We start from the raw sequence: 24217 nt of genomic DNA on the forward strand, positions 1-24217 counted from the left end.
TAGGCATCAGGTACTCATATACTCAATGACTGAGGCTCTCAGATTTTGACATGTAGACATGTAGACACGCCTCACTCTTCTGTGCTTTTTTTTGTGTTTGCCTGGTTCCAGATGTGAGAGTCGAAATTGTTCTGATATCCAGGTGCTTTTATTTCTTTTGACTGGGGAGATAGCTACTGATAAATAAAAGAAAATAAAATATATTTCAATTAATAATAGCTCACATGTCCCAGCAAGATTTCTTTGTTTACTTTTGAAACATGTCATGTCCAACACCATTGTGAAGTTTGCTGACGACACAGTGGTGTTGGGTGCCATCTCCAACAACGATGAGGCGGCCTACATGGATGAAGTGAAGAATCTGGCATCGTGGTGCCAGGACAACCACCTCCAGCTGAACGTCAGCAAGACCAAGGAGCTGGTGGTGGACTTCAGAAGGGGTCAGCACAGAGACTACAAGCCCATTATCATCAATGGAGCTCCAGTGGAGAGGGTGCAGTCCTTCAAGTATCTTGGTGTCCACATCTCCTCAGACCTGACATGGGCTGCCCACATTCAGATCCAGACCAAAAAAGCTAGGCAAGCGCCTGTATCACCTACGACAACTGAGGAAGTTCAGGGTCTCTCCAAAGATCCTCAGGATTTTCTATACAGGCGCTGTGGAGAGCATCCTCACACAGAACATGACATCGTGGTTTGGGAACAGCTGTGTGAAGGACCAAAAAGCTCTCCAGAGAGTGATCCGTACAGCAGAACGCTGCTGCAGGATTGCTCTCCCCCCGCTTCAGGACACCTACACCAGGAGATGCCGGACTAGAGCAGCGCAGATACTGAAGGACCCGTCCCATCCTGGCAACAAACTGTTCCAACTTCTGCAATCTGGTAGAAGGTTCCGCATCTTCCGGGCAAGGACAGAGAGACTCAAGAGGAGCTTCTATCCCCAAGCCATCCGTGCCCTAAACACACACACCCGCCCTCTCACATCATCTATAATTGACTGAGACAGGACTCTTCCAGACACTAAACCAAGGCACAATGTACATTTCAATTCCTTTAATTTTAAATATGTTTATATTGTCTATCCTGTAAAATAGTCAGATATCTATTCATATCAATGTACAGAATTCACCTGCTTGCTGCTACTACTGCACATTCACCCAGTGTATATACTATATGTGTATATATATATATATATATATATATATATATATATATATATAATGTTCTTCCTCTACCCCCCCCCCCCCCCCCCCCATTTTTGCACATGTCGAGGAGCGTGTCAGGCTACATTTCACTGTGTGTTATACTTGTATAACTATGCATGTTACAAATAAAGAACCTTGAACCTTGAACCTTGAATTTCTGTCAGTCGCGTTCAGTATAACAGTTTCAATCAGGAAATTCAGTAACATTTTCTTAACATTAGTTAACAAGCAACAGCCTCCATAAACTCTAAAAGTAGTGGTTTAAAAAAGCAGACCTAGCCTTGCTTTTTCTTTTTGCCTCCCCTAAACTGATCCATGTATCTGTGTGTGCACAAAATGCAGTTGAGTGAGATCACAACACTGTGTGTGTGGCAGGGATACAAGAAAGCATTCAGTGGTGGTCTAAAGTCACATTCATAATCACATTTATTGCTTGTCCCATTCAGACAGTATCAGTGAACTTTGCTGTTTGACATGGGTTTCTTATTTCATGAAACTCTGCACAGCTGAGCTAAATGTAGCCACCATTTAAGTTACACCTGCTGTGACAACATGTCTGCCATCATAGTAACATCATAGGAAAAGACAGCATCTGCACAAGATCATCTGCACGGGAAACAAGACACCAACAATCAGCAGCAGCAGCAGCAGCAGTAAAAACCAATACAGTCATTGGTAAAAACTCAGTGACATCATAGATCACTACACTGGGTACCTCCGGTTTTATTTTTCATGTATTTTTTTCTCATTTAATCCCATCCCGGAAAAAAACGTTCAAAAATACAAATGATGTCAAGCAAATATTTTATCACCCCCCAAAATTATTGAATTAAACAGGGGGAAAAAACGTATTTTCAGCTATCGAGCTACGTCACTTCCGGTAGTTAGGGGAGAGCAAACTGACAGCTGGTTTGTTTTCATCAACAAGGGGGATTTCAAAGTAGACGTTAAAGGTAGGCAGAATCAGGAGATTGTGAGTTATGCGGTCCTGGCTCGGTGTGTGAGCAGGCTGTCACTGTGCAGGCGATTGTTCAGTGTGTGTTTGTGTCGCTGCCTTCTGTGGTCCATGTCCGGCTCCACCGAGCTGCTGCTGGGGGGGTCACTGCGATGTTGAGCCCGGACTGGACACTGTCTGCTCCCAGGCTGTCAGCGGCACACAGTTCGCGCTCATTGTTCAGCAGCTGTTTCGCTGATTTCTTTAAGTTTGTGCTAGAACGGAAAGGGATGTTGTTGTGTTCTGTACTGGGCTAGCTTTACGCATTGGTGGACAGGCCAAATTCTATTCGAATATCTCTCAATTTTGAAGTGTAAGTGCCTTTTCGGCCTATTTGTAGTGTAATAAGATTAATGTAACACATTTGCCCAATCAATAATCCGCATTCATTACATCGGCTTAAATCCATCTGAAGAAGATAAGATGATACCATATTAAAGAAGCAACTTTTAGTGTTGTTATGTATGTTGTGAGAATTGAAAATTGATTGTAATAAGTCTGGATCGCTGTGAATATTAATGCTTTGTCAAAAGTGTTTACGCCGAATGTTCAATAGCTTCACGTTCAATCACACACAATGGCTTTTTTTTAATGGATGGACAGAGATGGAACCAAGAACTAAAAAAAGACTTTGCTTAGAAATGTGCTGAAACCCGTATTACAAAAATACACTGTAAATCTAAATATTAATATTTATTTAGATCGCAAATATTTAGATTTATGACTTTTACCCCGATTATTTATTGAGTTCAGGAATAAAATGATGATGGTACAAAATAAATGGTGTGGCCTCCAAAGAACAATATTTGCACCCAGAATACAGTAAAGTACAAGTAGAAAGCAGGTTAATGTAGAAAGCAGGTTAATATAGAAATATTTTTTACAAAGTACAAGTACATTAAAACTACTTTATTACATAAGTAAATACTAAGAGAGACCTCAGCTTCTACCACTACTCACATCCAGTGGTACTGGTTGGGAGTGCTTCTGTTCTCCCGTCTCTTTCTCTTTTATTGATACTGCCTGACGAGGCAGAAATTGACCTTTGGCCTTGTTTGCTCTCTATGTGGTGAATGACCTACCAGTCCTTCCTGTTCTGGATAGTCTGAAACAAATCCCACCCCCTGACCAAAGAGGAACCCGCATTTTTTTGCAGTCATCCGTCAGCCCCACCAGCCACTCTGGAGTAAGACCTGCTGATTAAGTCACAGTGCCTGTCCCAAAGGCTGTCATAGTTTCAGTATGGAAATGGAATAATACAGTGGACTGAAAATGAATAAGGCTTTTCTTGGTTTCTTTGACAGGCCATCGGTACAAAAGCAAAAGAAGACGGCGAGCAGCAATCGTGGTCAGATTAAGGCAGACATCGCTTCAGGTAAGACGCTGTCTGTTTTAACAATTCAGGTATGGTTCTGAATTCCTCTAATCAGGTCACTGGTTCAAACACACATCTGCTGTGGTATTTATTTGTCTTAGGTCAGTAAAAACAAACCACACCATTGTAACAAATGTCTTGATTTATTATCTGGACAGTAACAAATTGATTTCATCCTTTACTGCAATTTACTACAGCCCTTTTTTGACAAATAAGATATTGTAACAGTAGCCTTTTATTTTTTTATTTTGTCTAATCCACTACATAATTTATGCTTCCCTTGTGCAGATTCCACAGTGAGGCTCTGCCCTCCAAGCCTTGAGTGCTGAGTGAGATCAAGAAAGCACTTCTTTACTTTTTCTTTTTCTAATTTTAAACGTTCAGCAGAAACAGTCTTTTTTCTAATTTAAAAAAGTTCAGCAGAAATAGTCTGCCTTCTTGTTCCTCTTTTTTGGGCAAATCCAAGGACATTTAAACTGGTCAATGTCTCTGTGCTCTGCTGATAAAGAGAGGAGGAAACCTGCTTGTGTCCTGTCATCTAATTGTCATTTTGTAACTCAAGAAATGTAGATGTTTGTCCGCCTGGATACATTTGTGTCATTAAGGAGATGTGAACAGTTGTGAGCCTGTCATGTTCAACGTGATTATGTTGTGGTTCTAGTAAAATTGAAGATAAATAGCTGAAATGTGATGTGAGGAAGTTTCACTGAGTGGCAGAACTGCTTGTGGAATTTCTCGATAGGATGTTATTGGACTGGTGTTTGTCAGTCAAGAGCAAGAAGACAGCTGAGCTTCTATTGTGTCTGGAGCTTGAATCCATTGCACTCTACTAATAAATCTGTGGCTATAGATATGATATGGTAATTGCTTGGTTAATGATTTGATCACATCTGATATCTGTTAGTTAAAACAATTAGTTGAGAGAAAATTAGCCAACAAACTGTCAAAGTTCTTGTCTAATCTTTAACTGTTGTATTAATTGCTCAGTGACACAAGCAAAAATATTACAGGTAACTCAGCGAAACAAGGAAAAGCTGGTGTTTGGGTCTTTTTTACACAAGCATTTAAAACCTGAAAACTCTGGGCAACCACCTTCAGTTGCAAGGCAATTGCAGAGGTAATCTGGTTAGCAAAAATTTAAAAATGGCAATTGTTCTTTCATTTACATCATGTGACTGTAGGCATTTACTGCTTTTCTGCAGTTACTGGTTTTGTTCCCTGTTGTTAATTAGATTTTTCTTTTCTTTTGTATTTTTGTTCTTTGTGTATGTCTCAGTCTTTTATTGTGTATTTTAGGATTGGGCCATATCATACCGTTCACGGTAATACCGGTATGATGTTAGGGAATGATAAGAAAATGAAATATCATGATAGAATATGGGTAAAACATTCATCCGCGGTGCCGTTGTTTTCATACACACATGGCAGAAAAAGCATGGCAGCGACAGAGAATGAGAAGGGCGAAAGCGGATCATTGAATGAAAGACATGAATCAGAATTGGTTTGTAAAAATTGTGCAACTTCAGTGATGTGGAATTTCTTATTACCGTGTTTTTCGGAAAATACGTCGCTCTTAAAATCCTTTGATTTTCTGAAAAATCGACAGTGCCCCTTATAATCCAGCACACCTTATTTATGAATTCTGGTGTCTTCATCTGCTAATTTAATCTCCCTCCTGTTTCTAACTGCTCCTCCATGTTCTGGCTCTGTGTGTTTGGTTTATTCTGGCTGTGTCTTTTGCAACTCGGATGGCTTTGCTGGTTTTCTTGCCACCTAAGTGCAGCGCACTAAGTTCAAATATAAGCTCCTTGAATATAACTGAATACCTTCAGTCTGGTGTTGTCAGCTATTGAATTAATCTCTGGCTCTCTTCCCCATCATGTCTTTTATCCTGCCATCCTTCTCTCTCCCCAGCTAGTCGCAGCAGATGGCCGCCCCTCCCTGAGCCTGGTTCTGCCAGAGGTTTCTTCCTGTTAAAAGGGAATTTTTCCTTCCCACTGTCGCCAAAGTGCTTGCTCATAGGGGGTCATATGATTGTTGGGTTTTTCTCTGTATGTATTAGTGAAGGGTCTTCCTTACAATAGAAAGGACCTTGAGGCGACTGTTGTTGTGATTTGGCGCTGTGTTTTGATTGAATTGAATTGTGCATTTCTCACAGTGATTGCTTTGCTGCATAGGTAGTTTGTATAAATGTAATATTTAAAAAAGGGTTTTCAGATGTCTGAGTGTGTATGAGTGAATTACCATATTACCACCAATTTAATTTGTACTTTTTCTTCAGTTTATGTGGATTTTTATGGTAACATTACCCAAGATCTGTTTTAGGTTTTCATTTCAGTAGAGATAACGCTGTGGCTGCAGTGTACATTGTTACATTACATTATTATGAATCTAGGCAGCTGCATCTTTTGATTTCTGTTAGTTATGATAGCTTGTTCAGGTTATTAAAGCTTCTTCACACTATTACTAAGCTTTAAGTCCAGCTTCCAGTCACCTTCTAAAAATCCATGGAATTTATTGTATAAGCCAGTCTGGACCAGAGCTGCAATAATTATCTAGTTAATAGATTTATTTATTTATTTTTTGATGAGTAATAAATTTTTTTATGACACCAAAGTAAAAGATTTTCTGATTTCAGCTCCTGGAATATCAGAATTTTGCCTCATTTTTGTGTGCCTGTAAATTCAGCACCAAAACAAGAACACTTCACTATGTTACTTTGTGCATGTGTAACCGGTGTGATTCTGCGTTGTGTCTGATAAAAAAGGTAAAAGAAAGAAAGACCTCCAAGTAAATAATTTGCCCACTCCAGCTCCTCTCCCACAGGGGAATTGTAGAAAAAGGGCTGGCATTTATTTTTACATTAAACATAAAATATGCATTTACACGTAACATATTTGACATAAAACAACAACATGAAATCCGACATACCTGATAAAAAAGGTAAAAGAAAGAAAGACCTCCCAAGTAAATAATTTGCCCACTCCAGCTCCTAGACCAAATACAAACAGTGGGGAAGAGGGTTAGCTCAACCCACCACAACTCCCAAGCTAGCAAGGAGTATATATTCTTGCTAGCATTTATGGCGCCTAAAACACATTTATGATACACACATACTACACTCTTATAACATCTTACAAAAACAGGCTTAATAATGACAATAATTGAACTAACATCGCAATCATAAACATCAGGGTGGCTAAATATGAATTATGTGTGTTTTAAGGTGTTGGAAAGAAATGACACCCACCTCTCCCACAGGGGAATTGTAGAAAAAGGGGAGAGGCAAAAGGGGTACACTGTATTTATAGTATTGCACCAAAGAAGAAGAAGAAAAGAATGAGGAGGGGCTCTAATGAATACAACTACAGGCTTGGAGGTCCTAAAAGTCAGGTATAAAAGGAGCAGTTTGGGGGTTTAGAACACATTTTGTGTAATTATAACAATGTGATTTATGACCCTGTTACACATGTTTCATGTTTTATAGGTCAAATGATGTAGTGGTTATTCAGAAATACTTGTATATGAATCAGTGAATAAAAATAAGTGTGTGTTGTAGCAATGGCTGGTTAAAATATGCATATGCTTGCAGCTAATCGCTGGGAGTGTTTGCTTTGTTTGTGGGGCAGCTGAAGGGGAGGCTGCGCACCAGGAAGGAGCTATGGAGCCACCAGAGGATAACGATGGCCGTACCTTTGTGGAGGTGATCAGTGAAAAGTATAGCCCAGAGAACTTCCCATACCGCAGAGGGCCTGGTATGGGGGTGGTAGTAGTGTCCACTGGAGGTCCTCAAGGTTCCCCTATGAAAGGTGAGCCAAGGAGAACTATTGGGCAACTGAAAAGGCTAACGGGTCCCTTTGTCACATTTTAGCACTTCCAAGCGATAACGAGCACTTTATTCAGTGTCATCACCACGACAGTGAACTCATAGACCTAGTATTAAAAATGCTGTCATCTCGTTTCCTTTATGTTTTCATGTTAATTTAGCTAGAAACTCTGATAACTCCTTCAGAAGAATTTTGGCGGTCTGAGCTACAAACTATATATAAAAGATAGATGCAGGCAAAGTGACTCCACATTTAAGCTGGAAGTTACCATTTTTGGATGAGAAGAGGTAGTGAGGTTATCTGCTTATATTAGCAAGTTTGATTAGCAAGTTGCAACTATAAACTGTACATGCACTACACACAGGCAGAGATCTGCTAATTAGTGCTAAGTATCAGATTAGCGTCCAGGCGATTAGGGAAAGTAACAGTGAAATACTAGAATTTCACTTATTAATACTCATGCAAAAGTTTTACTTGTGTTTTTGTTGTGCATTTGAATCTGACAGTGTGTTGGGATTGAATTGCTCTTGGAGCTAGCATCGGTTAAACATTAACTATAATTTTATGCACTTTGGGTTAGCTGCATTTTCTAGCCCTGTAGATTGGCTTTTGATCTGAAGTGTGGGATCTCGGGAAATCCAAATGTCTGACTCAGGCCTTTTGAATATTTCTTAACTGTGGACTTTCCTGGGATCCTGAAATTGAATTTCTGTGGTAACTGGGTTATTCTTAGAACTTCTCCGTTTACACACCAGCTAAAGCAAGAAATCCAAAGGATTTTTCTGTTTACAGAAGGATTCTCTGGAAGATTTTCACTTTTTCCCGGAGAATGACTGATATTTGATGATTTTCATAGAAACAATAATAATTCAGCATATGAAGTGAAATAAGGGTAATGATTCACTAATAAACAAAGAAATGTCAGTGAGTATAATAAACTTTGGGATTGTGGCACTCACTACCACAGCGAGGCATTTTTCACTGTACAAAATATTCAAGCACCTAACTAGACATCTAGTTTTAAAATAATAATGTAACATGAATAAATCTAGCCAAAGTCCTTCTTGAAGCAAGCCTTCACATTCAGCAACCACAAGGCACTTTGTTTGGACCTTTATTTTGAAACTCTGTAAAATACGAAAAATGTCAGTGGTTACAGGACATAAAAACTGCACGTATATAGTCACCAGAGCTGATAAAAGCTGCTTATAAAGTTTGTTGGTTTTGAAAATCTTTATCTAAGAATGGGGTTTTTTTTCCCTCTCGAAGGTAAACTGTGTGTGATTGAACTCGACCCACAACTGAAAGGACATGATCCAAGGATACAACACAATACTTAGCGGTTATTTTGGGAAATGTTTAAAATTTCACGTTCTTTTGTTTGGAGCATCAGCATACACTTTTCTGTTTGATTAATTCTTAATAATTCAATCCTTCCTCTTAGACCGTCTGAACCTGCCCAGTGTGCTGGTTTTGAATAGCTGTGGGATCAGCAAGTCAGGAGACCAGGCTGAGATTGCTGCCTTCTGTGCTCATGTCATGGAGCTGGACCTGTCTCACAACAAGCTGCAGGATTGGCATGAGGTGCAGTCCCTGGGTTTCTGACAGTAACATTTTTTTGTTTTAGGAAATCACTTTTCTCTTTTAAGGCTTTAACCTGTGGTGATACTGTTGACGACAGCACCAAGTGTATTTAAGAAAGATGCTACTGTCCTTTTTCAGATTAGTAAAATTGTTTCTAACATCCCCAACCTGGAGTTCCTCAACCTGAGCTCAAACCCGCTGGCAGGAATGACCCTTGAGCCACGGTGGGCTGAAGCCTTCTCCAGCGTGCGGCGCCTTGTCCTCAACAACACTCAGGTGTCCTGGGACACTGTGCTGCTGCTCACTCGAGAAATACCAGAGTAAGAAGAACAGCTACCCTAAGCTGGGTGTAACTCCAAGCACACACAGCATTGCTTTATTTCACTTCATCTCACTATGACTAGCACAACACCTTCCTTATCCATAACTAACACTGATAAATCACTGAATGCATTTGACGATGGCAGCTTAACCAAATGATAACAAACATATTTTCTTACTTACTCCATGAGCCGTGCTTCCATGTTTTAGTTTATTTCAAGATAGAAGAAAGTACCGCCTTACTGCTTCCATAGGAATTAAGAGGGTAAGTATGCTATGTGCTGTTAATCAAATATATATATATTAATTGATCATCAGCAAGTGTGAGCACCTCAATAAAAGAACTAAAAGACATAAAAGAAAAAACTAATTAAATTTTTTTCTCATCTTTGCCTCCAAATAGTGTACTAGATAACCAATGCATAACTATTTATTTATTTTCTTTGTGTAGGAATGTAAAAGGTGATAATGGAAGAATAGAAAATTTCCAGGTACAATGAATACATAGTTTTGTGCATATGATAAACAACATTTGAAGTGCAGTATTGAATTAATTTGTCTAGATGAGGAACGATGTGCAGAATCTCAGATGGACAGAATTCAACACAGGGCGAGCTGTTCATTCACACTGTTGGCCAGTTTTTCAAAAAGGGAACTGAAAACTGTAACAACTGAAATATAAAGCCTGGGAAAACACTGGGGTGAGCTGACCAGACACTCTGGAGAGGGTTAATGAGAGGACAGTAAAATCTATATAAACAGAAGGAGAATTGGGGGTTTGGAGACAGCTGTGGACAACGAGGCTGAAAGGACATGATGAGACAGAAGGGAAGACAAAGGAAGAGAAACTAAAAGTAAGGTACAAGGAGCAACTAACTATTAAAACAAAGTAGGAAGTGAGATAGCTACATGGGGAAAACACAGACATGAACTTGAAATATGGGAGACTTGAGCCAAGAGGAACACCGAGAGAGAACTAAACTCTGAAGCAACCAGGGTCTAGGAACAAAACTAAATATGCTGATGAAAAATAAATGAAGCACATAATTAAGATGAAAGGAACCAGAATTCAAAAACTCAAACACTAGCTCAAACAACCCAGGACCATGACTAGTAGACAACATGGTACATCATAGACAGTATACAATCAAAAGACACTTTATTAGGTACACCCTGATAGTTCTGGATTACAGCCATGTTTGCTCTCACCTTCATGGTTTGAATTCAGCACGGACTGAGATTCATTGGCTGCACAGGGAATCTCCCATTCCACCACATTCCAAAGGTGCTTTCTTAGATTAAGATTTGGTAACTGTAGAGGCGGTATGAGTACAGTAAACTTACTTTCATATTCTAGAAACCAGTTTGAGATGATGTGAGCTTTGTGACATTGAATGTTATCCTCCTGGAGTCAGCCATCAGAAGCCATCAATATCCAAATGCTGCAGCAGAAATCAAGGCTCTTCAGAGCAGGCAATGTTTTCCCAATTTTGTGTTGTCTAATTTTGGTGAACCTGTGCAAATTGCAGCCTTCTGCTTCAAGAGATGCTCTTCTGTATACCTTGGTTGTAATAAGTGACTATTATTTCACAGAGAACTGCAGCTCTTTGGATATTTTCTCTCAGACCATTCTTTGAGATAGTTGTGCAGGAAAATCCCATTAGATCACCAGTTTCTGAAATACTCAGACTAGCTCATGTGGTATTTATTGAGAACCATGACACAATCAAAGTGAATCGTCACCGTACCGACCATGTCTACATGCCTAACTGCACTGAGTTGCTGCAATATGATTGGCTGATTAGAATATTGTCCTAACAAGGAGTTGAACAGGTGTACCTAATGAAGTGGCCCGTGAATATATATTGCACACTATAGTACAACATACGATAGAACACAACATACTATAGTACAGTATAATCAATTCCACTGTAGTGTAGTTTAGCACAGTATAGACAACTATATGCCATGTAGTAATCTGTGAAATTCTGGAGTAGAGCAGGGCTTTATGTAGGTCTTTATTGAAAAGGTTGTGACTGAATGCTCTCTCCTTGTTGTTGTGCAGGCTGGAGGAGTTGTTTCTGTGCCATAATGAGTACAGCAGTGTGAGTTCCTCCAGCGTGGCCTGCTCCACCCTGCGCCTTCTTCACATCACCGACAACTGCCTCAAGGACTGGGCCGAGGTCCGCAAGTTTGGCTCCATGTTCCCCTGTCTGGACACTCTGGTTATGGCAAACAACAACTTGTCCTCCATCCAGGACAGCAAGGATATCCTGCAAAGGCTCTTCCCCAAACTACGCAGCATCAACCTGCACAACTCAGGTAAGTGCATTTCATTCCCAGCTTGTTCTGTGTGTTAGTTTTAGACATGAGACTATTTATACTTGGTGAGTGGTTAGCTATGATAGGGTCATTTCAGAAGGGAATGCTGAAATGTTCCTGTTCATAGCTTAGTGTGCAGCAGTCAGTTGGGTAACAACTGATAAAATTAGCATGAGTAAAGATAGCACTGAATCCTACAGGCTTTGTAGTTTATTAAAACAGATTTATCCATGTGTCAGCTTTTATCTCAGGAATTGTTTCTATTTGGAGATTATCAGTCCTGAGTCTATTTTTAGAGTTCTTTTCAGAGGAAAAAAACCCCAAAAACAAAGACATGCTTATATTGACTGCAGTCCATCCATTAGTTATATCTCCTACGCCTGAGGCAAGGAACAAGCCATTATGGGTCATATTTATCCCTTAATTCTTAAAATGTAGCATTCAAAAAGTCCAGCTTCCATTATTTAGGGTGTTTTAGAAGTGGCTTGAAAGAAGAAATGACAAGGCAGCAAGGATTGTCAGGATTTTAAGCAGCAGGTTTTTCATCAGCAAAACCAAAACTTCCTTTGTGTCATAGTACAACCGTAGCTTGCCTCCACCAGTGTGTGAATGCGAGAGTGAATGAATAGTGGTATTGTAAAGCGCTTTGGGTGCCTTGAAAAGCGCTATATAAATCCAGTCCATTATTATTATTATTATTATAAAAAGGCTCATGAGGTTTTGTTGTTGTTGTTTTTTTATGGAGAGAAAAAGGAGGGATCAACAATATGAATTCAGATGCAAGTTAGCTTATATGTTATATAAACATTTTTGTACACACAATATTTTACATATTTAAATAATATCAATACTTGGCAGTAAATCAGAAATTAAAAACTGATAGAAGGCAATTAAATATTTCATGGTATGTTCTTACTCCTGAGTCACCTCAAAAACTCCGGAGTTTTTAAGGTGAGCTGTCAGTTCACTTCTACCTCATCTGTCAATATGACAGGTGCCTACATCTGTTTTACGCTATCAGTCAAAGGTTTGGATGCATCTTCTCGGAAAGAAAAGCGTCTGGACTCTATGTTGAAGGCAACTTGTCTCTCGGAAGAGCCACCTCAACGGGACAAGACTCAGCTATTCATCTGCATCCAAAGGACAAAGGTCACTCTTTCAAGCATGCCAATGTTCCTATCTTGGACAGAGAAGAGAGATGGTTTGAAAGAGGAGTGAAAGAAGCTATGTCCACTGTGAATGACCATCTTTGAACAGAGGAAGTGGATTTTGACACCAATTGTCCAGTTTTGAGATCCCTTTCCAGACGCCTTAACACCCACTCACATCTGGCACCTTGTGACCTCAGTAAATCACATGATAGGATGGGCTAGCTTTCACAATGGGTTCACCGGAAACCTTGGCTGATTATGACCCACACCTGTTTTTGCACCTTGGCTCGTGTGATTAAGTATCAGGATCAATAGGGGTTCTGTGATTCTTTTGGGGATACTCCCATAGGGCTTAAAATCTGGGACTCTCCACCAATTGCTCTTTGAACTCATTCCATAAATACATGCTGTCTCTCTTCCACAGCATGTCTTTATCCTGTTTTCCTTCTCTCGCCCCAACCGGTCACAGCAGATGGCCCCACCCCTCCCTGAGCCTGGTTCTGCCAGAGGTTTCTTCCTCTTAAAAGAGAGTTTTTCCTTCCCACTGTCGCCAAAGTGCTTGCTCATAGGGGGGGTCATATGATTGTTGGGTTTTTCTCTGTATCTATTACTGTAGGATCCACTGTACAATATAAAGCACCTTGAGGCAACTCTTGTTGTGATTTGGCGCTATATAAATAAAATTGAACTGAATTAGAACTGAAGAAGCTTCTCGGATGAGAGGTGAAACGTCTTCAAGAAACCTAAAGAGGTCCAGACGCTTTTCTTTCCAAGCTTCTTAGACTATGATGACCTGGATGACTGAGAACCTTCACAGACATGCGACCATCACTCTCCGTCTTGGTCAAATAGCTGTTACACAGCTTGAAGGTGTGTTTGGGGTCGTTGTCCTGTTGAAAAATAAATGATGGTCCAACTAAATGCAAACCGGATGGGATGGCATGTCATTGCTGGATGCCGTGGTAGCCATGGGGGTTCAGTGTGCCTTCAATTTTGAATAAATCCCCAACAGTGTCACAAGCAAAATATCCCCACACCATTACATCTCTACCTCATCACATGCTTCAGGGTGGGACATGCATGTAGAGACCATCCATTCACCTTATCTGCGTCACACAAAGGCATGGCAGGTGGAACCAAAGATCTCAAATTTAGACGCATCAGACCAAATCACTGATTTATACTGGTCTAATGTTCACTCCTTTTGTTTCTTGGCCCAAACAAATCTCTTCTGCTCATTGATTTTCCTAAGTAGTGCTTTCTTAGCAGCTATTTGACCATAAAAGCCAGATTCGCACAGTCTCCTCTGAACAGTTAATGTAGAGATGTGTCTGCTACTGGAACTGTGTGGCATTTTCTAGGCTCTAATCCAGAGGTGGGCAATTCCAAGCCTCGAGGGCCGGTGTCCTGCAGGTTTTAGATATCACCCTAGGTCAACACACCTGAATCACATGATGACTTCATTACCAAGCCTCTGGAAAACTTCAAGACATGTTGAGGAGGTAATTTAGCCATTTATATCAGCTGTGTTGGATCAAGGACCCATCTAAAACCTGCACTGGCCCTTGAGGCCTGGAGTTGCCCACCCCTGCTCTAATCTGAGGTACTGTTAGCTTGTAATTTCTGCACAGCACAACTGATAGTCCCATCCACATTAAGAAGGCAAGAAATTCTACAAATGAACCCTGACAAGGCACACTGGTGAAGTGAAAACCATTTCAGGTTACTACATCACGAAGCGCACTGAGAGATGGCCAAGGGTTTCATAGGGTTTGTGGCTTCCACAAACTGGTCCCCTGTGTATTTTTAATGGATTACTTCTACGTTCATGACACACAGGTACTATATAACATTATGGAAAATAATGGAAATAAAATGGAAATTCTCATATATGTGCTAAGGTAATTAGCATTGTTAGCTAGACCACATGAGAGTACCAAGAATCAACACGTATATATTTCCCATGCTCTAGGAGAAATCTAGTTTAGCATTATTAATTTGTGCACTGTCACTATTCTAATCAGACTCCATTAACTTTTTTTCCTGTTTTATCTACAGAAACTTAACAAGCCCCCCTCCTCCTACTAGTGCCACTGCTGCTGCACACCAGCAGTGGCAGCATATATAGTACTTTTTTATTGTTTGTTTATTCTAAATTTTATTTAGATAGCACTGGTTCACAATCACAGTCACCTAAAGGTGATTTTAATTGTAAGCTAAAAACCCAGCAATGAGAGAAAACCCCTGCACTAATTCAATTTCCTATGAGCAAGCACTTGGTGACAGTGGAGAGGAAAAATTCCCTTTTAACAGGAATAGATCTCTGGCAGAACCAGGGTAAAAAAAAATGAAGGCCATGGAGAAGATCATAAAACCCCTGATGGACCCACTTCAGTTTGCTTACCGTGCACGCAGAAGCATCGATGATGCAAAAGTCTTCATCTTGGACTCCATCCACAAACATCTGGAGCTCCCTGACTCCTCCGCCAGACTTCTGTTTGCTGATTTTTCATCAGCGTTCAACACTCTGTAGCCTCATATCCTGGCCACTAAACTTTCCTCCCGATTTCACCTGGATGATCAGCTAATCCTGTGGATATTGGACTTTTTGACCAACAGGACTCAGAAAGTTCGGGTCGACAGCTCTTTTTCTGGTCTCCGTTCCACCTCCACTGGCTCCCCCCAGGGCTGTGTGCTCTCCCCCTTGCTCTTCATCATCTACACCGATGACTGCAGATCCACACAGCCCAACTGTCACCTGGTGAAATATGCTGATGACACAGTTCTCCTGTCACTGCTGTCAGGCCCCTCACAACACCACGGACCCGCTCTTCAGGATTTTGTAGAGTGGTGTGACAGCTCCAAACTTTAACTGAACGTGAGCAAAACCAAAGAGATGGTGGTGACCTTCTCCAGTAGGCAGAGGGATCTGGCTGCTTCAGTCACCACCACCATCCATGGGAAGCCAGTGGAGGTAGTTGAGGAGTACAAATACTTGGGAACCATCTTTGACAACCTCCTGAAATTCTCTGCTAACACAGAGGAGATTCTCAGGAGGTGTCACCAACGGCTATACCTCCTTAGGAAACAGCTCCTTTGGAGTCAGCACACCCATCATGATGACTTTTTAACTATGTATTCCTGAAAAGCATCATGACCGTCTCCATTACCTGCTGGTTCCACTCCCTCAGCCTTCAGAACAGGAGCAGACTGCAGGACACTGCATGAGCGTGCTCAAAAATTATTGGCCTGCCTGTCAGAACTCTTGCACAGGTTTTCAGCCAACAGGTCCTTAGACAGGCAGCCAAAATTATTAATGACCCCTCTCGTATTCTTCTTCGGGTAAAAAGAAGAGGAAAAAAAGGAGAGCATAGATGAACATGCACAGAGTTCTTCCTTATCAAAACCTGACAACTAGATTTCCTGCAATACATGACCTCTGAAGGTTCAGCTGCAGATATAGCTGTTCTAGTATCAGCTAATGTAGAACACTCCTTTGTAATTGACATCATGCAGAGTTAAGGGTAGGAAAAACTGTCAGGCACAAAAGCTTAGGCTACAGCAGTCTGAGCTTGAGCGTCTGGCTCAAAGGATCTATTTGTTTATGCTCTGATCACACCATTTAAAACTGTGACCAGGTTAAATATGCATATCCATCATTGTAATAGTAGATATATAAATGGGGAAATGCACAATAGGACCATTTTAAAACTAACATGAAGTATCATGTTTAAATATAGTGATATAATGTTATATGTATATTGTGTAATATGATGGAGGATTATTTGTGTGATATTATATTGCATCTGTTATATTATACTGTATATATAATGTCTTGTAAGTAAGGTAGGCTCAGGTTGTCTGTCTTAAGTGGACATGAGTAGCTACTACAGAGCCAGACTGTAGAGGTCTGGTGAGCTGGCTTAATTTTAACGTTACATCCCCGATCCCAACTCAGTTGACTCCACTTGATGGCATTTATCACACAGCTTCCTCAATAAATAAAAATCGTGCACAGTGTCCAACTTTCATCACATATGCAGTTTCACACCCCTTTTGGTGTGCAAGCTTGAAACATGACATCTATGTGTGTTTGTGTTTGTGTGTGTGCTGGTGCGCGCACGTGCACTGTCAGGTCTAAACCAGTGGGAAGATATAGAGAAGCTGAACTTCTTCCCCAGGCTGGAGGAGGTGCGCCTGCAGGGCATTCCCTTACTGCAGGCCTACACCAATGCAGAGCGACGCAGCCTCATGATAGCGCAGTAAGTCTGTGACATTAGAGAGAAATGACATCCTTCACAGCAAGTAGAGGACATTGATGAGAACTTGAATAATCCACAGATCTGAGCTGTACTCTGACCTGCAGAAGGTCAATAAACAGATACCTGCACAATATGTCATATCTCCTCTTCAGGCTTCCCTCAGTATCACTGCTAAATGGCAGTGCTGTGAGTGACAGTGAGAGAGAGGACGCAGAGAGGTTCTTCATCCGTTACTACTTAGACTACCCTGAAGAGGAGCTGCCTTATAGGTACACCCACACCCTTGTTTACACTGTATGAGCAGTGGTATGAGTGTTGGTTTATGTGTGTTACAGTAAGTGCTGTTAAAACAGACGACACACCCTGCTCTCCTCCTCAGATACCATTCCCTCGTAAACAAGTATGGCAAGCTTGAACCACTTGCTGAGATTGACCTCCGACCTCGCTGCCGTGCCCAGGTGGAGGTTCACTGTGAGGAAAAAATAGAACAGGTCAGTGTGGCATTTAATAATCTGCTGTTCTGGAGAATCCTCGAATGAAAAATACCTTTTGGAAATTATAAAATGTAACCGTTGCTTTCTTTTCCTTCTCTACTACTCATACCACTGTGAATCACTTTAGTAAATGACTTGTGCCTTTGTACTTTGCCCTTAGTGCCTGAGCACTTGACATTTAGAAGTAGATGAAATCTCTTAACACAGAGTTTGCAAAACTCGGTGTTAAAAACTAGTACTATAAAACAATTTTAATAGTTCAATCAGCACCAGTTTAACATTTTAAAATACCTTTGCTGTGAAGGACCCTGGAGATGATTTATTTTGCTTGGGTATACTTTATCAATGATGTAATCAGTGCACATGTTTGTTCAAGCCCACAAAAACTCAAAACGACAAAACCTTTAAAAAATAGTTTTACATTTATTTGCAAATCCTAAATTTTCAAAAGATTGCACATATATTAGACACAATCGTAGTGAAATTTATATAAAAATATGCATTTTTGTCCCAAACACTGACATTTCAGTCACAGTTTACAGGTGCTTGAATCAGTATTTTTATATTACCAATAAACCCCACAGCTGCATGTAATGTAGAGGGAGTTGCTGATAGTGGCAACCCCACAGCTTATTATATACTTATACTTATATATTTCAGGTCTGCAAAGCATTTTAGTGCAATTTGTTTTAGTTTATTTTGCTTCATGTCACAAATCTCTTTGGGTTGTGTCAGGATGAGCATCTGGCATAAAAATTTGGCAAATCAAATATGTGGAGCTAGCCACTTGTGAATAAGGCAGCAGTCAAAAGTAGATTTTAGTTACTTTTATTAAAACAAAAAAATGAAAGAGTTAGTCTATGCGCAGATTGTCAAAGCATTGTGTTCATGCTGATTAATATAATACTATCTGTGTTCTGGTTCGTAACCAGTGTTAGGGAGTAACGGAATACATGTACTGCTGTTACGTATTTAAAATGCAAAATATGAGTAACTGTATTCCGTTACAGTTACCGTTTAAAAGGGTGGTATTCAGAATACAGTTACTTTGTTGAAATAAATGGATTACACGGCGGTCTTTTCCTGTTTCATATATTAGGCTATGCTCCCTCTTTTTTCCTAAACAAAGCCAGCATTAAGAGGCTCTAATGCCTGTGTGTCAGTCTCGTGGCCCATGTCACTACTATTTGCGGCCCGCAAAATGACATGGAGAAATATTTTTTAAAAATTATTCACAAAAATTATTTAATAAGAAGGCAATAGGCAGAGTGTTACAGGCATAGCCCTAAAGAATGTAGCCTAATGGGCAGTGTAGTCCATGCTGCAGGGAGAATGGACTGCCATACCTGTTATGTGTCTGTGAGTCTGAGGGAGGGAGAAAAAGTACAAGTTGTCACCCACCAGAAATGGGAGATGGAAGAATATAAATATAATAATAACCACTGCAGCCAAAAAGACTGCCTGGCAAGCCCAGTTGTAAGTAAGCTTGACTGTACGCTGTGTTCGTGTTTTCCTCCGAAACAATAAGTTCCATTGGATCAGCCTTTGAACACATCTCTCTGTCTCTCGCTAGCAAAGTTGACCCAGACAACAAAAACTTTTTTTCAACTACAAGCCAGAGGTCCCTTTACTACGGTTCGGAGCCGTTTTATATATGCACGGAATAGTTTTCTATACGAGATTGCTGCAAAAAGCGCAGCCTTACCTAATGTCCACCCTACTGTTTTTCATTTTATATTAAGATTTAAAAATCTAGTTGGTATTGGTATGAAGAGTATCCTTCAGTAAAAGTAATAAATCACACAGCAATTCATGTAGTTGTAAAAAGCATGATAATATATTAAGTAATCCGAAGTATTCAGAATACGTTACACTCGTTGATTAACATAACAGAATACGTTACAAAATACATTTTGGGGCATGTATTCTGTAATCTGTAGTGGAATATATTTTAAAAGTAACCTTCCCGACACTGTTCGTAACAGCGTGAACTGCAGTTTCTTGAGTTCATGACCTGGGTTGTGTTGGTTCACTTTAACAGTATAGCTGTCAACCTACAGACGGCTCCTAACTTTAACCTGCTGTGCTCTTGCTGTTACTCTGAAAGTCGCAAACGTAGAAATTGTTTGTCTTTGTGCCAGCTGAGCATCCGTTTGGACCAGACAGTGGCTGAGCTGAAAAAGCAGCTCACGACAGTGGTCCAGCTGTCTACCAACAGCATGAGGCTCTACTACATCGACAAGGGCAGTGCCTTCGGTCCAGAGGAAATGAAGTACAACACGCGAGCTCTCCACTCCTACAGCATCCAAGATGGTGACGAAATACTGGTGGTGCCCAAAACCAAGTGAACAGCTGATGACCTGCTGGCTGACAAGAGTGAATTGAAAAATTTTTTTTTTTCTGATTGGTTAACTGATACAGCAAAATAATTGGAAAATAGAACAGTAGCAGTGGCCCACTGAGAGAGGGCATACACAGAAATTATGAAAGCAATATGAGCACCATCAAGGAGACTAGACTAGTAGACTACAGATGGCTGCTGAGTGCCTCTGAAATATAAGTGAGCACTGGGAATGCAGCGGATCCTGTCTTTATTTAATTGAGCTTTCTCTGAGGGGGAACCACTGGAGCGAGTGCACAAACGTGTCACACTTGAGAACGGGCTGAGAAGAGCACCTCGCAGTCAGCTCGCAGTTTCAGCGGAGGGGAGGGCCGCTGCTGGACCAGCAAAGCTTCACTGCAGCTCTGTCTCTTAGCGCACGGCATGTACTATAGCACCTGCGTAGGCAAGTCTCCAAAATCACTCGCTTTCCCACTTGTCGCAAAAGTTACACTGATTGGTAGTCAGGCAGTACCACCAAGTGGAAAAGAACTGCTCTCATCTGCACTTTTACCTGAGGCACAACACGAGGAAGAGCAGAGGAAGGCTCGCACCAAAAGCACTGTAAACTGAAGGACTGGTGATTAAGCTCCATTTTGTTGTCAGGTGGGGTTTTTTGTGCCTTGTTTAATGTGGCAAATTTCTTAAGTTAGGTTGTTGAATCGCATTCACTATAGACTTTTGACATTCAGTCAAAAGGCCATAGTGACGTGAATGTCACTGTGTGAAACTAATGTAATAAGCAGATTTGGCACTTCTATACTGGATGATGATTAGCTCTGTTTAACATCCCTACAGTGAAGCTCAAACATCCACATGAAGCAACACGAGGCAAAACAGAGAGAAAAGATAAAGCACACCACCTAGCAACAAAATGGCTTCAGGAGCAACAGTGCACACTCTCTGCCAGTCCATGTTTTCCTTTGTCAGAGATTAAGAACTGATGCTACTGCGTTTCCTATCATTGATAGTGCTCTGTGCACTCTCACGGCTGCCCACACAGAGCAGCTGTTGCTGTGTCATGTTATATGTGCTGCCTTCTACAAGCTTCACTGTATTTTTGGTTGGATGTGTGTTCTGCCAGTGCAGGAAGAAATGACACACACACAGACCAGAGTACACAAAAGACATAAGGTAAGAGTCATCAGGACATCATAGCATCTGCATTTGAGATATTATTGATTACATTCAGGCCACGGTGCAACGTTGCTTCAGCAGGCCCCCTTTTGTGTAGGCCTACATGATGATATTAGTTTGAAATTATAATTTTGCATTTAGGACACAGCATTCAATGTTGTCACTGCTCCATGCTTTTTTTTCACCCAAAGAATGACTTTTATGTAACTTTAAATGCATAATCAGGATAATTTATTTACAGTTTATTTGGATTTTTAAGAATATATAATCAGCAACCATTGTTTAACAGATGCTGATCTCACTTGAAGGCATTTAAGTGCACCCACTGGGTATTTATACCAGTGTTTAAAATGACTGTTTGGCCGATAGCTGACTTCTTCTTTTGATATGTAGTCTAATCAATTTATTTTGTATATAACCAGTTAGCAACAATACCTGCTTTAAGAAGCTTTATGTTATGAAGTAAAGACCCAACTGTATTAGAGGGAAAACCTCAGTGATCTCATAATCCTCTGTGAGCAAGCACTTGGCAGTGGGTAGGAAGGAAAAGACATCTGGCAGAAGCAAATCACAGAGAGGCAGCTACCTACCGTGCCAGGTTAAGGGTGAGGGGAGGAAGATATTTATTTCCACATCTGTCTGGAAAACAAAGAAATCTTAATAAAAAAACAAACAAACACAAAACAACCTCCTTGATACACTATTTTTGAACAGTTAGCCAACACAAGTATGAAGTACACAATGTGTAAGTATTGGCCACTAACATCAGCAAATGCCCGTATATCAGTCAGAAGGGCTCATACTGATATTAAGCCAATAGTTCTACTTTGAAGTGAACGCTATACAGTGAAATACTGATATATTCCAATGTTAGTGCTTCATCTGCCAAAATATAGTGTATTCTACATTATAGTCCATTCTGCACAGATATAATTTCACCAAAGATAGCTCATGATGCTGGTAGTATTATAGTAATGTGGAATATATATACAGTTATATTGATTTTAATATGCAGCATTCATCTTGTATTAGAAGAGTGTAGATGTGAGATGTTTGGTGCCATTGATTTTTCCTATAGCAAGCAACCTAGCAGAGTGCTGGATTCCTGACAGTGTTACTGCTATATTTACAGCCACAAAATGAAATATTCACAGTTAGTGGCTGTTTGGGAATGAATGTCTGTAGCGCCGGCTCATCCACTGCTTATAGAAGACTCATCTCAATGCGCTTTGATCTTTTTTTTTTTTTTACCCTGTCTATAACAAATATGTAAACCCTTCTTTTCCCTTCCAACTATAAGTTCATTTTGTAATACCACTGGTATACTTGAATAAGGCACCCCCTCCCCTGCCCATTTTATTATCACACTAGTGCTGAATAAATGTTAGTGTAGCATGAACCACAGCCATAGAAACCAGCACACACCAAGACACCAAGTCTGGCCTGGAATATCGAGCTCGACTGTGCTGATCAGTGTGTGACTATTTGAAAGTGTGTCATATATAATTGTTGCAGGGTTGGTGACGTAATGGTAAGCATGTGATTTATGTATTGAATTTACGTGTTTTTGAAGAAAGTATCACTTTGCTTGCTCAGATTGAAGGAATACTGCACTTAAAGGAATTTTGTATTATATTAAAGGGGACCTATTATGTTTTTTTTTTCTTCATTGCTGTCACACACACACATAGATACAGTGGGGCAAAAAAGTATTTAGTCAGCCACCAATTGTGCAAGTTCCCCCACTTAAAATGATGACAGAGGTCAGTAATTTGCACCAGAGGTACACTTCAACTGTGAGAGACAGAATGTGAAAAAAAAATCCATGAATTCACATGGTAGGATTTGTAAAGAATCAGGGTGGAAAATAAGTATTTGGTCACCTCAAACAAGGAAAATCTCTGGCTCTCACAGACCTGTAACGTCTTCTGTAAGACGCTTTTCTGTCCCCCACTCGTTACCTGTATGAATGGCACCTGTTTGAACTCATCATCTGTATAAAAGACACCTGTCCACAGCCTCAAACAGTCAGACTCCAAACTCCGCCATGGCCAAGACCAAAGAGCTTTCGAAGGACACCAGGAAAAGTATTGTAGACCTGCACCAGACTGGGAAGAGTGAATCTACAATAGGCAAGCAGCTTGGTGTGAAAAAATCAACTGTGGGAGCAATCATCAGAAAATGGAAGACATACAAGACCACTGATAATCTCCCTCGATCTGGGGCTCCACGCAAGATCTCATCCCGTGGGGTCAAAATGATCATGAGAACGGTGAGCAAAGATCCCAGAACTACACGGAGGGACCTGGTGAATGACCTGCAGAGAGCTGGGACCAAAGTAACAAAGGTCACCATCAGTAACACACTACAACAACAGGGAATCAAATCCCGCAGTGCCAGACGTGTTCCGCTGCTGAAGCCAGTGCATGTCCAGGCCCGTCTGAAGTTTGCCAGAGAGCACATGGATGATACAGCAGAGGATTGGGAGAATGTCATGTGGTCAGATGAAACCAAAGTAGAACTTTTTGGTATAAACTCAACTCGTCGTGTTTGGAGGAAGAAGAATACTGAGTTGCATCCCAAGAACACCATACCTACTGTGAAGCATGGGGGTGGAAACATCATGCTATGGGGCTGTTTTTCTGCCAAGGGGACAGGACGACTGATCCGTGTTAAGGACAGAATGAATGGGGCCATGTATCGTGAGATTTTGAGCCAAAACCTCCTTCCATCAGTGAGAACTTTGAAGATGAAACGAGGCTGGGTCTTCCAACATGACAATGATCCAAAACACACCGCCCGGGCAACAAAGGAGTGGCTCCGTAAGAAGCATTTGAAAGTCCTGGAGTGGCCTAGCCAGTCTCCAGACCTCAACCCCATAGAAAATCTGTGGCGGGAGTTGAAAGTCCGTGTTGCTCGGCGACAGCCCCAAAACATCACTGCTCTCGAGAAGATCTGCATGGAGGAATGGGCCAAAATACCAGCTACTGTGTGTGCAAACCTGGTAAAGACCTATAGTAAACGTTTGACCTCTGTTATTGCCAACAAAGGTTATGTTACAAAGTATTGAGTTGTATTTTTGTTATTGACCAAATACTTATTTTCCACCCTGATTTACGAATAAATTCTTTACAAATCCTACCATGTGGATTCATGGATTTTTTT

General features: G+C 40.7%; 1 protein-coding gene across 3 annotated transcripts; it reads left to right on the top strand.

The window, feature by feature from the left end:
• The first annotated feature begins 2094 nt into the window (after positions 1 to 2094).
• tbcela (tubulin folding cofactor E-like a) lies at positions 2095 to 22706 on the top strand. 3 transcript variants are annotated; one of them, XM_085479117.1, is made up of 10 exons: positions 2095 to 2158; positions 3504 to 3574; positions 7167 to 7383; positions 8846 to 8985; positions 9124 to 9305; positions 11372 to 11628; positions 16915 to 17041; positions 17194 to 17310; positions 17421 to 17532; positions 19677 to 22706. In XM_085479117.1, the coding sequence occupies exons 3-10, from the start codon at positions 7236 to 7238 to the stop codon at positions 19881 to 19883; spliced, it is 1290 nt and encodes a 429-aa protein (XP_085335243.1). In that variant the 5' UTR covers positions 2095 to 2158; positions 3504 to 3574; positions 7167 to 7235; the 3' UTR covers positions 19884 to 22706. The 3 variants fall into 3 exon arrangements, with proteins under 3 accessions (XP_085335243.1, XP_085335245.1, XP_085335242.1); XM_085479119.1 differs by lacking the exon at positions 2095 to 2158 and adding an exon at positions 3318 to 3385 and having other exon boundaries at positions 7204 to 7383; XM_085479116.1 differs by lacking the exon at positions 2095 to 2158 and having other exon boundaries at positions 3392 to 3574; positions 7204 to 7383.
• The last annotated feature ends 1511 nt before the right edge of the window (positions 22707 to 24217 follow it).

This window comes from Copadichromis virginalis, linkage group LG14, assembly GCF_057382275.1.
Source record: "Copadichromis virginalis isolate Kocher_CV1m ecotype Utaka linkage group LG14, C_Virginalis_male_GT1.1, whole genome shotgun sequence".
Taxonomy (NCBI): domain Eukaryota; kingdom Metazoa; phylum Chordata; class Actinopteri; order Cichliformes; family Cichlidae; genus Copadichromis; species Copadichromis virginalis.